A 13150-nucleotide genomic window follows, 5' to 3' on the forward strand; every position below is an offset into this window, starting at 1 on the left:
GCCCGGGCATGCATTGCCAATGTGAGTTCACTGCTGGTTCATTTGCCTGATTACTGCAAAAAATAAAGATAGTTAACAAATGAAAGGGGTATACTTTTAATCTGCATACCCATATCTTTAAAATTTTACTGCCATTTTTGTGAAATTTAATAAATGTAGACTATGAGAAGTATGCGTACACATACATACATGCAAACAGCATAGGCAGTGCCGGATGTAGGCTGGTTTGATTGGGAGGCAGAGCAAGATTTTGGGGCAGGGGAGCAAGTTGAAGACATGATTCGTGATGAACAGCGGAGCGGACCTGGGTGTAAAAATGCAAAGTAACACTTTAAGAAACGGTTGTGGATTATGACCGTCATTGTGTGAATTTGTGCAGTCTGATGAACGTGTACCATTTAGCACTTTCGTTTTGCTATATATGTACAATGACTGTGACAAAGGGTGCGGTGGCATAAGTATAAAAGAGGCTCCGGCTCCATTTTCTGTTATTTCGTTGAGATGCCTTATATACCTTAGAAACACTAAAAGTGCATTTTGATACGCTTAACTGTAGGTAGGACTCCTCTTTGCTGTTTTGCTTAGCTAGATCACTGACCTTACATGAGAATTGGTAGTAGTTTGAGCCATTGAGTCTGCAACTGAGTGCTTAACCAGATTTGTGCTGCTTTGTAAATTACATTGTAAATTACGTCATAAGGCATAGGTTGCAACAAACAAGACCACACCGTTTAACTTCAATGTACAATACAGAATCAATACCAATACCAACAGATTACATTGCATTATCACTGTACACAGCTGAATGATGCCCATTCTTCCTGATGCCAGAGTTGAACTGAAGACCATCTGCTCCATTTTGTTGAGCAACACCTACAGCACTGGCAATATGCATGAATTTCTTAACCGAGACCTTTCCTTCATAGTTAAATTTCTGGAATTCTTAGCAATTTAGCACTGAGTTACAGCAGGGCTGCTCCACCCTGTTGCTGGAGATCTACCATCCTCTAGCTTTTCATTTCAACCCTAATTTGGCACACGACTAAACTAATTAGCAGCTCAATGAGACCTGATAGGTTGAGGTGTGCTTTGTTAGGGTTGGGACGAAAACCCACAGTACGGCAGATCTCCAGGAACAGGTTTGGGCAGCCCTGAGCTACAGTGTGAAGATTTCCACCCTCTGTTTAGAGACCTTGATGCTGCTCTGTCTCTCTTATATTACTTTCACTCATCTCCACATGTTCTGGTTTTGTAGTTTGGTACCATCATTTACTGTGCTTGCTAGGTACTTTGGCTTGGTTGTGTTGATACATGATTTGGATGAGTACTGAATCAGTAAGCTAGCCTGCACAGCTGTAGCACAGTAAGCAACAGGAACTGTGCTTGGTATTACTTCTAACGGAGGATGCAGGGGGAAGGGCAGAGGGAAGAGCAGATCTCATTGGACCTACAGGACCTTGGACAGCAGCTGTTCCTGTTCCCTCCCACAGCCAGGGAGGCTTACAGGACCTTGGACAGCATCAGTTCCTGTTCCCTCCCACAGACAGGGAGGCCTACACGACCTTGGACAGCAGCTGTTCCTGTTCCCTCCCACAGGCAGAGAGGCCTACAGGACCTTGGACAGCAGCTGTGCCTGTTCCCTCTCATATACAGGGAGGCCTACAGGACCTTGGACAGCAGCCTCACACACAGGCATGTTCAACTGAGGCCGACCAGCAAACCAGAGGCTGCCATGACGGGGGACTTTTCAGTTGTTTAATTAAGGAAAAAACTTTATTTCTATTTGATTGTCCTTGTTTGCTTTCCTTCGGTGAAGGACACAAAGATGTACTTATACGTGTAAGCAATTTGGGCTATACGTTACTGCAAGTTCCACAATGCTTCGCTTTGGACAAGTAACTGAATCAGTGACAGGAATGAAAGTGTGTACATTAACGTGTGTGGAAGGGAAGGAATCAAGGGAAAATATTTTGCCAATATAAATCACAATAACTACTAATCAAAAAGAGCTATACTGTACACAAATATATGTCAACATTCACAACAGCTTGTGTCAACAGAAAGATAATAGCATATAAGTAAATAAAAGGTCTAATGACATTCAATTATTTTTTTAAATTAGATTTTTCATTGAAACATTTTTTTTAATGTAATGAAGTTTGTAGACTTTAAGAGTTATTTGTAATGAAATTCAGGGTAACAATGGAGTTGGAGCCTATATGCACTGTAAAACAATGTGTTCAAATTATTTTAAAAAAATAGGGTAAGTCTGCACTGATCTATTTGAATTTTAATTGGTATGTTTTTAGGTAAAATGAAGTCAAATATTATTACAATTACACAATCAAATTAAGTCAGGAGAACTACAATTCATGTGTTACCACGAAGAAGACTTACGTTACCTTTAAACCAATTAAGTGGTTCCAAAAGAATTATTTAAAAGAAATTTAAAAGTAAACTATTGTCTGCCAGCTAAAATAAATAAATTCTTTCAAAGAGCTGAAAGAAAAGTTTTCCATTTATTGAAATACTTTTTTAAAAAACAGAATCTTACACAATCTTACAGAGCCTCTATAACACAGTTTCACATGGATTTCAGGAGATAAAACAGAACCTTAATTTTTAGTATACGTCAACTATAGTTTAAAAGAAGGCATAACATTTTACTGAACTGTGATTTATCCTTTGATGCTTACTCAGAAAGCATAACAGCAGACCTTATAGACTGATTTCCTATCCAGATTACATAAAAATCTAAGGTGCTGTTTTTAATACCATTCAGGCATCATTTTAAAAAAATGGTTGTTGCTATATGACAAAATGTCCAAGTTGTCCTTTCACATGTACTATAAAGCATAACACAAACCTTTTAACAAATGTGCACTGGTAATTTCTCATTGAGATTTGACTGAATCATGATGCCTCTACGAAAGACTGGCACTTCGAAGCTCTCTTTCAATGCTTACTAACAAAGCATAACTTCACACCATAAGATTCCTGTTTCACATGGATACCAGGTGATAAAACAGACCCTTAATTTGTGTCCTTGAACTATCATTTAAAAAAGGCACAAAATTTGGCTGAGCTTTGACTCCTCAAGACTGATTTTGTTCAAACTCTCCTTTAATGTTTACTCACAAAACATTATTTCAGAACTTGATGCCTGTTTCATGTGGACTTTGTGGCATAAATTAGCCATCATGCAAAAACAAAAAGGCACAAGATTTGATGGAAATGTGATGCCATGACAATGGCATCTCACTCAGAAAACTACAGACCTTATGAGGACCTACAGACCTTAATTCAGATTATAATAAATGAGACGATGCAAAAATGCTTGGACCCCTAATGAACAAAGGCATTTCAAGTTAACAATCTGTTTTTTAGGGAGTGCACTTTTGGGGACATTCTGCCGCTATCCAGTTCCAGGAAAAGCTTCTGGAACACCTCAAACGTGTATTTAAGCTTTTTAGGGTATTCCAGATTCAATGAGTACGTGAAGCCTAACAGAACGGCGCACGCTTGAGACACATCACGCAGATCAGTCAGGGCTTCTTCACCCTCAACAACGATGACAATGCCCTTGTGGGTGCCATTCCCCAACGGAACTTCTTTTTTGACGATGTAGACATTCATTGGGTTTTCGGAGGGGTCCTGTGTGTCTTCTCCATCCATATCCTGTCAGATCACATTACATTACAGGCATTTAGCAGACGCTCGTATCCAGAGTGTCTTACACAGCTTTTACGCAACACTTACATTTCATTCATTTATACAGCTGGACGTGGACTGCACATCTCAAACATCTTAAAGTCAAGCAGTGCATTTTAAATGTTCTGCGGCACCCCGATCTCTTCATAGAGCCCCACTGGGCTGGAAACAGACCTTCAGCATCGCGACAAGTCACCACATCAGCGTAACTGCTTCATGACCTTGCATCATGAATCAGCAGAACTGCCAAAGAGAGCAAGTGTAACTATGCAACGAGTGCAACTATGGCAATGAACACGCATTTTAGACTAAAATACTAAAAATGTGTGTGTGTGACTTTGCTTACCACACCGTTGCCATACTGTGTATTGGATGTAAGAGATGCGATGTCACATCTCACTTCGCTAAATATCTGGGTGCGGTAAGGTGGGAGACAAAGTGTGGTAGGGCATAGAACGACACCCCATGAACTTGAAATGATGGTTCAGCTCAGGTTCAGACAAATTCAGCTGACTGACAAGTGTCCATTTTCCACCCACACACACTAGAAGACTGCTGCTGCTGCCTCCCTCGAGAAAGAAGGACCAGGATTCCACTCACAACTGGACACGGTGGGCACCATCGCCTGGGATACCTCCAAGCCCTAATCTCACCCCCTCCAAACCCTATTCTCACGCCCACCAAGGCCTAATCTCACCCCCTCCAAGCCCTAACCTCACCCCCTCCAAGCCCTACTCTCACCCCATCCAAGCCCTAATCTCACCCCCTCCAAACCCTATTCTCACGCCCACCAAGGCCTAATCTCACCCCCTCCAAGCCCTAACCTCACCCCCTCCAAACCCTACTCTCACCCCCTCCAAACCCTACTCTCACCCCCTCCAAACCCTAATCTCACCCTCTCCAAGCCCTAATCTCACCCTCTCCAAGCCCTAACCTCACCTCCCGATCTTACCCCAGGGAGAGCTGGCAAACCCCGGCCTCAACATTCCATTCAAACCCCCGACCGGGGAGAACCTCAAGTTTCCATTTCACCCCAATCCCCTCCCCACATAGTCTGGAAAAATTGCATATTTTTTGTTTTGATTACACCACATATAGCTGGATAGCTCACAATTCATAAAATAGTTCAATCATATCACTCAAATAATCAATATCATATGGGGTCTGACACTCATTCTGGCCACTTGTCTATTTTGCGCAACTCGGTTGTCAATGGTTGTCCATTTCTTAAACAGATGTGATTTCAACTTCTATGTGAGCGTTAATACAACACAATGAGCTCATATTTTTCAAAAGTAATTTCCCAATGTGCTCGTTGTTATTTGTGTGATTTACTGTTTCTTGGCAGTTTAATTTACAATAAATATTCACAGATTATTTTGAGTGTGTGTCAAGGGTGTATATTCAGGTCATATTTGAGCCAAACAGGGTCCCATTGATATATAATACAAATCTATATAACATATGTAATATAGTATACATATATACAGTGCCTTTGGAAAGTATTCAGACCCCTTCAGCCTTATTATGAAATGGATTACATTCATTAAAAATTATCATCAATCTAAAACTAATCTGGCCACTAGTGTTGCTAGACTTTCTGCAGCTTTTATGTCGTGGAGAGTGCAAGGATATTTTTCTGACTAACTTTAGAAAGAGAATACGCGCCCATATGAAATAAATGAGTCACACCCCTAACACAGCTTCATTCAACCAGCTCTCCACCACAACTACATCACGGGGATGTGACTGAGTTACTAGCAGCAGCCTGAACGAATGGAAAACTTGCATCAATTCAGACTAAAATCAAAGATACACGCGCGTATCGCAAAGGAGTATGCCAATTTCAATTTAAATCAATTTCAAAGTAATGCTAACAGTACAGTTAATAACACAAAATAACAAGAAATAGGCTAATGTGCACATATGCATCAAGGCATAAAATAATGTTTGACCAACAAAAACAAAGCTCCTGGTGTTACCTGGTGGTCTCTGATGAGACCATCTTCTCCTAAGTACTTCACCAAGCACCGGATCACAACCTCTCTTCTTTCCTCTATGGCACAGTGGTGCTGTGAAGTGATGTTTTGTTTAGTGAAAATCTCAAACAAATTAATTTGCAGTGAGCTCCTATTGCAAACGCTTTGTTATGACCCCAGATATTAGTAACTGAAAGACAAATCAGGGTAGAAAGTTCAAAAGGAATACTACACTTCCAGCTCCAGGAGAACTGCAGCCAAGCAGAGGGGGACAATGCCCACCTTGCATTAGGTTGAATGATGACATTCTGTATCAGCACACATAAGCAGGAGATGTGCTGAAAAGGGCACCCAACTTAAAGCAGTTTTTGAGATCTAAGAAACAAAAATAAAAGCTGATTCATTGTTACACGGTGACACATTTATCAGGTGTGATTTTCTCAAAGCATACCTGCTGTAGATGGTCCAGTATGGTCCGTATCTTTCTTCCGGCCACACCTCCCTTTGAATTGAAAATAGACAGCAATCTCGGGCTGTACTGGTCGAGCTGTGACATGAATTTAGCCTCCAGGTGTATGGTAGTTATTCTCAGGAACTCATTGTTCACCTGAGAGTCACAACAGACAAACAATCAAGCAAGAAAACACAGCGCCACACTGCCCCATTATAACACCCGCCGAAACAATTCTTCATGTACAAATGGCAACTATGGGCATAGACAACCATTTTATTCCCTACTATACTGCTGGTATACTGTACTGTTAACCTCTAAAACCCACTTAAAATCCAGGTCTTTTGCTGGTATACTGTACTGTTAACCTCTAAAACCCACTTAAAATCCAGGTCTTTTTTGTAAGAATCCCCCATCTTAAATAAACCCTGTTATCTCCAAAATTGTATACAGTACCGATGTGGTTCAAAGCTTGAAATAAAAAAGAAATCTGTAACAGAATGGCCAAATCCCCTGATCCTATGGGAGGCACAGTCAGTAAACACACAGGACATATTTGTTCTGAAAAACAACAAAGAAATCCATAAATTGTTATGTATTTTCTTTATTCTGTAGTGATAATGTGCACTTCTGATACTGGATGAAACCAGATTTATTTTTCCAATTGTACCCCAGGATGTATACAACACCAGCAAAAAAGTTTAGAGTGGATTTAACAAAAGTGGGCCCAAATCTCCCGAAAACCTCTCCAAATAGCACCAAATCTCTCTAAATTGTAATATTGTCTATAACTTTTCCCCCAGCCATATTCCACTTGCAGATGCTAATTCCACTGAGGGTGGTACCCTCTGAAACTCCACAAAACAAATATTCTTTATTTACCCATTCCCTCTCCTTTTCACTAAGCCCTGTATGTCAGTCAAATGCTGTCCTTTTGGAGAGCTTCTATGTACAAAATGAGTTCATAATGGTTAGTTATCTCACAAACTGAATTCACTTAGAAACAATAAAACCACATGGGTTTACCTTGCTGAGTGCTCAGACCTGCAATCAGCTGCCAGACTGCTATAAATCAGGCTTGTCAGCAGCAAACCTCCTGATCACAAACAGATTGAGAGCTCACAGAGAGGAAAATGACAAAGAATCATAAACCATTTACAATAATACAGTGCCCTTTATCACTACTGCAATGTCTTTTATGCAAAGCATTTGCCGATAAACAAAAAAAAAGCCCAATTAAAGCGTGCGCTAAGCTTCCACTCATGCACAATGCGAAAATGCTACGTGAAAGTAGCCGTCGTTTCAGCTAGAAGGAAGCCGTAAGCTAAATTTGAAAGCTGTGTAAATGAGCTTGAAGAGCATGCCACTGTATGATTACTGTAACATATACAAGGTTTCCAAGCAGGGGCAAAAGTCACGATGAGTAGATCTTAGAGAGGGTAGTAGTTGCTTGCTTTTAGGTCATTTACTCTGCACTAGAATGTCTCATTGAAATCACTGTTTCGCTGCTTGGAAGAAGTTGCTGTTTTAGAAAAGACGCACTTTTCGCATTTGACATTCTATTTACGAAATTATAGTTTTCAAATGCGCATGAAAACACATTTGGCTCAATGGAAATAACGCATAATGAATAATGACTTTTGCTAGCCTGTGTACAAAGCGCAGATTGACTGCTTAGGGATCAGAGGGTGATTTTAGCGATATCAATACCATCACTGTGGTATTAGGAGTTGTTTGACTTGTTTCGGACAGTTAATGGATTATTAAATACCATAATAATCCACCAGGGGTGCCAGTTTCAGCCCTCCTTTGGGGAAGGGGACTGCTTTGTTATTCTTCTGTTATCTCTAGTGGTTTTACCGATTGAGGCGGGGTGTGTGGCATCGAAGTGCGAAGAGTCTACGCTTTACAACGGTGTTGGTGTTATAGTAGCGCACCTTAAATCACTGACCAATGAAAGCAATAAGAGCAAAAAAACCTTGAAATGCTAGAATCACGGTCATCCAAATCAGCAGAAGCAAATCTGATGTTGAGTGAACTGTGGCAGATTCATGGATTCACATAAAATGACAACAGGAGAAACAAGGCGATTACATCAACTCACCTGAGATGCGGTAAACAGGGCAGGCCATCTCTCCTTCAGATCGGTAATCATTGGGCACTGAATGACAACTTCCTGTCGGCGCAGTGAAAAAGTCTTTGTCATTTTGTCATTGATGACCTTGAAGTTGTCTTTTTTCTTCATTTCTTCAATTAACCGCACCCTCTCATTCTCTAGAGTTTCCCTAGTTTCTCCAGCTGGGTAAGGTGGCAGATAGTTCACTTCGGCCTTTTTGGGTTTCTTCACATTTTTGGCGGGCGTCATTTGATCCGGGTGTTTCTGTTTCAGGGAGTTCACCATAACCTCAGGGTACCCAAGGCTCCGGAGCTTCGACCTGTAGTTGCCCATTTTGTATTTTAAGCTTGACTGCCATCCATAGTAACCTGTGATCGAGCCGGGTTCCTTCAGGCAAGGATGCTTCGAGACAAGGGCCTGTGCAACAGCACAAACCTGTGCACTGGATGGATAGGCTACATACTGATAGATTGTTTCCGCCAACTTTTCAAGGACGTCAATTTTAATGCCCGGAGCGCTGAAGAGGCTGCCGTCCTTGCGATAGCTTTCGTTGCCCCTCTCTAGCATAAGCTCAGTGTTGAAGGAGAAGCGTGGGATTGGAAACTTGGACGGCCAAGGTACAGATCTTTCCAGATTTTGGTCGGGCGACGGCAAAGCCGCGTCAGCAAACGAGGAACTACGCGATGTGGTGGGACTGCATGGCGTGGAGGGACAAGCGGACCCTGGTAATAAGGCTGGGGCCATCTCGATGGCCTCGACATCAGAACTCCTCAGTGGTGACAACAGCATAACAGGGGATTCAATGAGCACAACTTTGACAGTGCCCTTATCTTGAATTAGGTCTGTGGAAGATAAAGTAAAGAACTGGTTCCCAAAATCACTGTCCATATAATGAAGAATGAAGTCCACTGGTACACTGAAGGCCTGTCTGACAGCTGTGTGGAGATCCTCTATTGTATGCGGGATTCCTGATGGTAGAGTTAGTTTCCGAATGTCATGGTCTTCAAAAATTACTCTTAAATTTGCGGGCGGAGCAGTTGGTTCCACCTGCAACCAGGAGTGTGAAATAGCATAGAACAGAAAGTCAGTTATATCTCTAGCACATGATAATAAAACATTATTAATCATCCCAATTTTGGCTGTTACAAAGATTACAGAGTACATAGCTCATCACAAACACAAAAAGTGAACACAAAGAAAATAATATATAATATTTATTATTATAATATTTAATTGGAAGTCCAAATCTATAATATTATAAAACGTATGGAATCGGACGCTTAATGTAAATTAATTGTGACCCAAATACTGTGATGACATCAAAAGAACAAGGTAACTACTGAATACTGTCAACTATTATTTACTCCACATCTACAGTAAGCTATGCATGTCCTGGGATAAAATCGGTGCAAATGCGTGAAGAGATTTCCAGTACACCATAGATATGCCTTGGCATGGTTTTACAATATTTTCAAGGGAAAAACAGGAACCAAGGACATTCCAACAGGATACATGACAGGATATAGCATTTGACAACCGTGCACTAGTTTGGCTTGGAAATTTACATTTAATAGCTAGCTTTATGTCCTCATGTAACACATCATAGGGCAGCAAATACACTTTTGTGTCATAAGAGGGTTTCAGACAGCTTTCATTATGTAAATGATGACATCACCATCTGGTGTTTCACTGCAAGTGACTGTAGCAGTCAGTCCGCTGGAGAGGCGGATTGGCCTCGGCTGCGCCTTAAACACCTGGGTTGCGTTGGCTAATCAGCCCAGGTGCTTAAAGGTGTGCTGCTCTCCACAGTTCGGGGGGCGAGACCGGGAGCTAACGCCGAGAGCGAGTTTTCTTTATTTGAGCTGCGTTTCATTTCAGTTTTTTTCTTTTAAAAAAGACAGAGATAAGTGAATCCGCCACTGAAAAGGAGGAGCTGGCCAGATTCTCATATCAGGAGGATAACCAGAAACAAAGTGGAAATGCTCCAGTTTACCAGTCAGGGCGCACGTCTAACGTTTTCTTATGCTTATATTTTCTTTACCAAAACTCACTCACGGCCACCCATATGCATTTCATGAAGGCAAATGTATTCCTTTTATTAAAAAGTTTCACCAGTTCACCACTGTGCCATTTCTACTAACTAAATTTCTTCACTTGGCTACCGTACAAAACCTTCTTATCAGCAAACGCCACGTTTCTACATTCATGTTACCTCGCCCTGTTCTCTATCTAGCCACATACAAACAATTAGCCTACTACGCATGTATGTTCTGTAACTCCCCATTAAAACATTACATTTAAAATCATGACTCACTCACAGTTATAACTACTAGTACTGAACATGAGAAAAGCACATCAGTGCAATGGATTTCACACGTTACTTAACCCTCCACTTCAACGACTAGCCTAATGCTTTATACAGACTTTTATAGGCCTATATACCGTTCGATAAGGAAACTAAGCTCGCTCATGGTCACTTCATTTACTTCGCTACTGTGATCATGTCAACCTTCACCTACATGCCCATTCTGCTAAAAACATATTGTTTCAACTACGGAATTTCATAATTTCTCCTAATTTCTCTCACACTGTTGTTATTTTCTCATATGCAAAGCCTGCTGGGACATATGCGTCTGCTCCTATTCTCCACCATCAAGTTTTCCAGTTCTAGCTTAGCAAAACAGCGAACAGGATTCCTACCTGCAGATAAGCCTATCAAAATGCCTTATAAACCATACAAACACTAGAAGTGCATCTCCACGAAATAACAGACAACGGAGCAGAAGGGTACACAAGTTGCGACCTAGGGAGCTCTAATTCTACGGGCTTGCTGATTCTTTTGTCAATCAAATCTCGTTGGATGGCCGTCAAATCCGTGAGTACATACACTGGCCATATTTCACCTGCGTTTCTGATGCGTTTACACTTACGCCACCGCACCCTTTGTCACAGCCACTATTTTACATATATAGCAAACCGAAACTGCTAAACGGTACACGCTCATCAGACTGTACAAATTCACACACAAGGATAGCCATAATCCACAACCGTTACTTACAGGGTCACTTCGCATTTCTCACTCTCATAATAAAACGCTTTGCAAAAAGAAATGATATCTCATAAAAAACACGTTTTCAACGTAAAAAATGCCAAGTTACTCACACATATTGGGTAGCATTGCTTTGGAATACATCTTATTTAATTTCGGTGAGGCAAGATAGCCTATATTGCTTGTAGTACCGTAACTTGGCGTCATTTTGATATCAATACTTTTAATGGCAGGCCTGGATTTTGGCAGTCTGAATGAATGAGTTATAGACGATGTATGTCTTTTATGTGTGAGTAACTTGGCATTTTTGTACGTTGAAAACGTGTTTTTTATGAGATGTCTGTTTACACTGTCTTTTGTCATTGATCTTTCAGTATTACATTGTCTATATCACCCTACTCTGTAGTGCATAGTTTACTTCATTCTCATTATTTGATCGTGTACTATGCGTTTCCTCTGTGCTAAATGTGTGTTACTGCCATGACTATTCTCCAAGTGTCAGGCAGAGAGAGGAAAGTACATGCATACACAATTTTCATATTGTCCTTTGAAATCAATGATACGGAAGCACCCGTGTCCAGCTCCATAGACAGTGTTTTATTTTGTCTTACGCCTTTATTCGTTCGGCTATTGTTTACATTTTCGGACCATAAGCCGCGGGGGATAACGAGATCACATTTACCTTCACCGAGCGGGTCAGATGCGCCGACTCCCTGGTAACGGTATCCACTGAAACAGCAACCTCCACAGCTTTCCGAAAAGTAAGACTTTTCTCTGTTAGCAGGCGTTGCTGTATCGCCTCGTTCCTCAATCCACACACGAACCTATCCCGCATAACCTCATCCAAGTAATCACCGAATTCACAGTGCTCCGCCAGTTTCTTTAAAACTCCTACATACTGTGCCACGGTCTCGCCTTCCTCTTGATTCCGCTTGTTAAATCGAAACCTTTCTCCGACCACCAGTGGCTTGGGGGCGAAATGCTCTTGCAGCGTTGCCACGATGTCCCCATACTCCATTTCACCGGGTTTTCTCGGTGCAATAATGCTCCGTAATAGTCCGTATGTATCACTACCCATCACACTCAGAAGCACCGCCACCCTCTTATCATCTTTAATATCATTAGCGGCGACAAAATGCTCAAATCGTTCAATGTAAGTAGCCCACTGTTCATTACATTCCACAAACGCGGTGATCTGTCCAAAACATACTGCCATGTTAGCAAGTCTCCCGCGTGCAACTTTGAAAGTCTTTGAAGTGTTTTTATCTGGCCTGGTTGCCTTGATTATTAAAAACACCCGGTCACTAATGCTTTCCTTGCCTTTTGCGCGCATTAGAACATACGTCGTCGCCCAGTTAATGCTGTTTATAACATTACTTCTTACCGAAGTAAGGGACCATGGAGAACGGTCTGGCTCTAGCAGACTGAGCTCCAGAAGCTGGCAATTGTTGCTGGAAACAATTGGAGACTTCCGGTTAGAGGATTTCAAACTAAAAGCTCGGTAAATGCAATGATTTCTTAAGTGAGTTTTTTGTCGTAACTAATACAGTTGGATATAATTACACATTATATACTCATATTTAAACCCACACCTTTAACATTACGAAGTCATTTATGGAAAATCACGTTCCCAGCAATTGTTGCTGGTGTTTTAGTGTTAGCCCAGCCATGCATTTTTATACACTCTCAGTTCAGTACTGGCTCATTGTTTACCAGATTACTGGTTGCTGTGGGGAAGGCAAAGCTTGCTGTGGTGAAGGTGCAACTTGCTGTGGGGAAGGCGGAGCTTGCTGTGGGGAAGGTGTGGCTTGCTGTGGGGAAGGCGGAGCTTGCTGTGGGGAAGG

At 41.5% G+C, this 13150-nt stretch overlaps 1 protein-coding gene across 4 annotated transcripts; it reads right to left on the reverse strand.

Annotated features, from left to right (window-relative positions):
* Positions 1 to 2500: 2500 nt before the first annotated feature.
* On the reverse strand, positions 2501 to 12753 carry LOC118211929. 4 transcript variants are annotated; one of them, XR_004762125.1, is made up of 6 exons: positions 11989 to 12753; positions 8246 to 9304; positions 6142 to 6192; positions 5973 to 6065; positions 5694 to 5783; positions 3656 to 3678 (listed from the first exon to the last, which is right to left on the reverse strand). XR_004762125.1 is itself a non-coding variant. In XM_035389516.1 (5 exons), exons 1-5 carry the CDS (start codon positions 12637 to 12639, stop codon positions 3364 to 3366), a joined length of 2166 nt encoding a protein of 721 aa, XP_035245407.1. In that variant the 5' UTR covers positions 12640 to 12753; the 3' UTR covers positions 2501 to 3363. The 4 variants fall into 4 exon arrangements, 2 of the variants coding, with proteins under 2 accessions (XP_035245407.1, XP_035245406.1); XR_004762124.1 differs by having other exon boundaries at positions 6142 to 6297; XM_035389516.1 differs by lacking the exon at positions 5973 to 6065 and having other exon boundaries at positions 2501 to 3678.
* Positions 12754 to 13150: the final 397 nt, after the last annotated feature.

Source organism: Anguilla anguilla, chromosome 13, assembly GCF_013347855.1.
Source record: "Anguilla anguilla isolate fAngAng1 chromosome 13, fAngAng1.pri, whole genome shotgun sequence".
NCBI classification, from domain to species: domain Eukaryota; kingdom Metazoa; phylum Chordata; class Actinopteri; order Anguilliformes; family Anguillidae; genus Anguilla; species Anguilla anguilla.

Bases quoted from the DNA above. Each gene is read 5' to 3' on its own strand.
- LOC118211929 (XM_035389515.1), bottom strand. From the start codon at position 12,639: ATGCGCGCAAAAGGCAAGGAAAGCATTAGTGACCGGGTGTTTTTAATA. The intron at 9,305-11,988 runs GTAAATGTGATC...TCCTGGTTGCAG, and splicing joins ATCTGACCCGCTCGGTGAAG to GTGGAACCAACTGCTCCGCC. The intron at 6,298-8,245 runs GTGAGTTGATGT...TGTGACTCTCAG, and splicing joins CCCTGTTTACCGCATCTCAG to GTGAACAATGAGTTCCTGAG.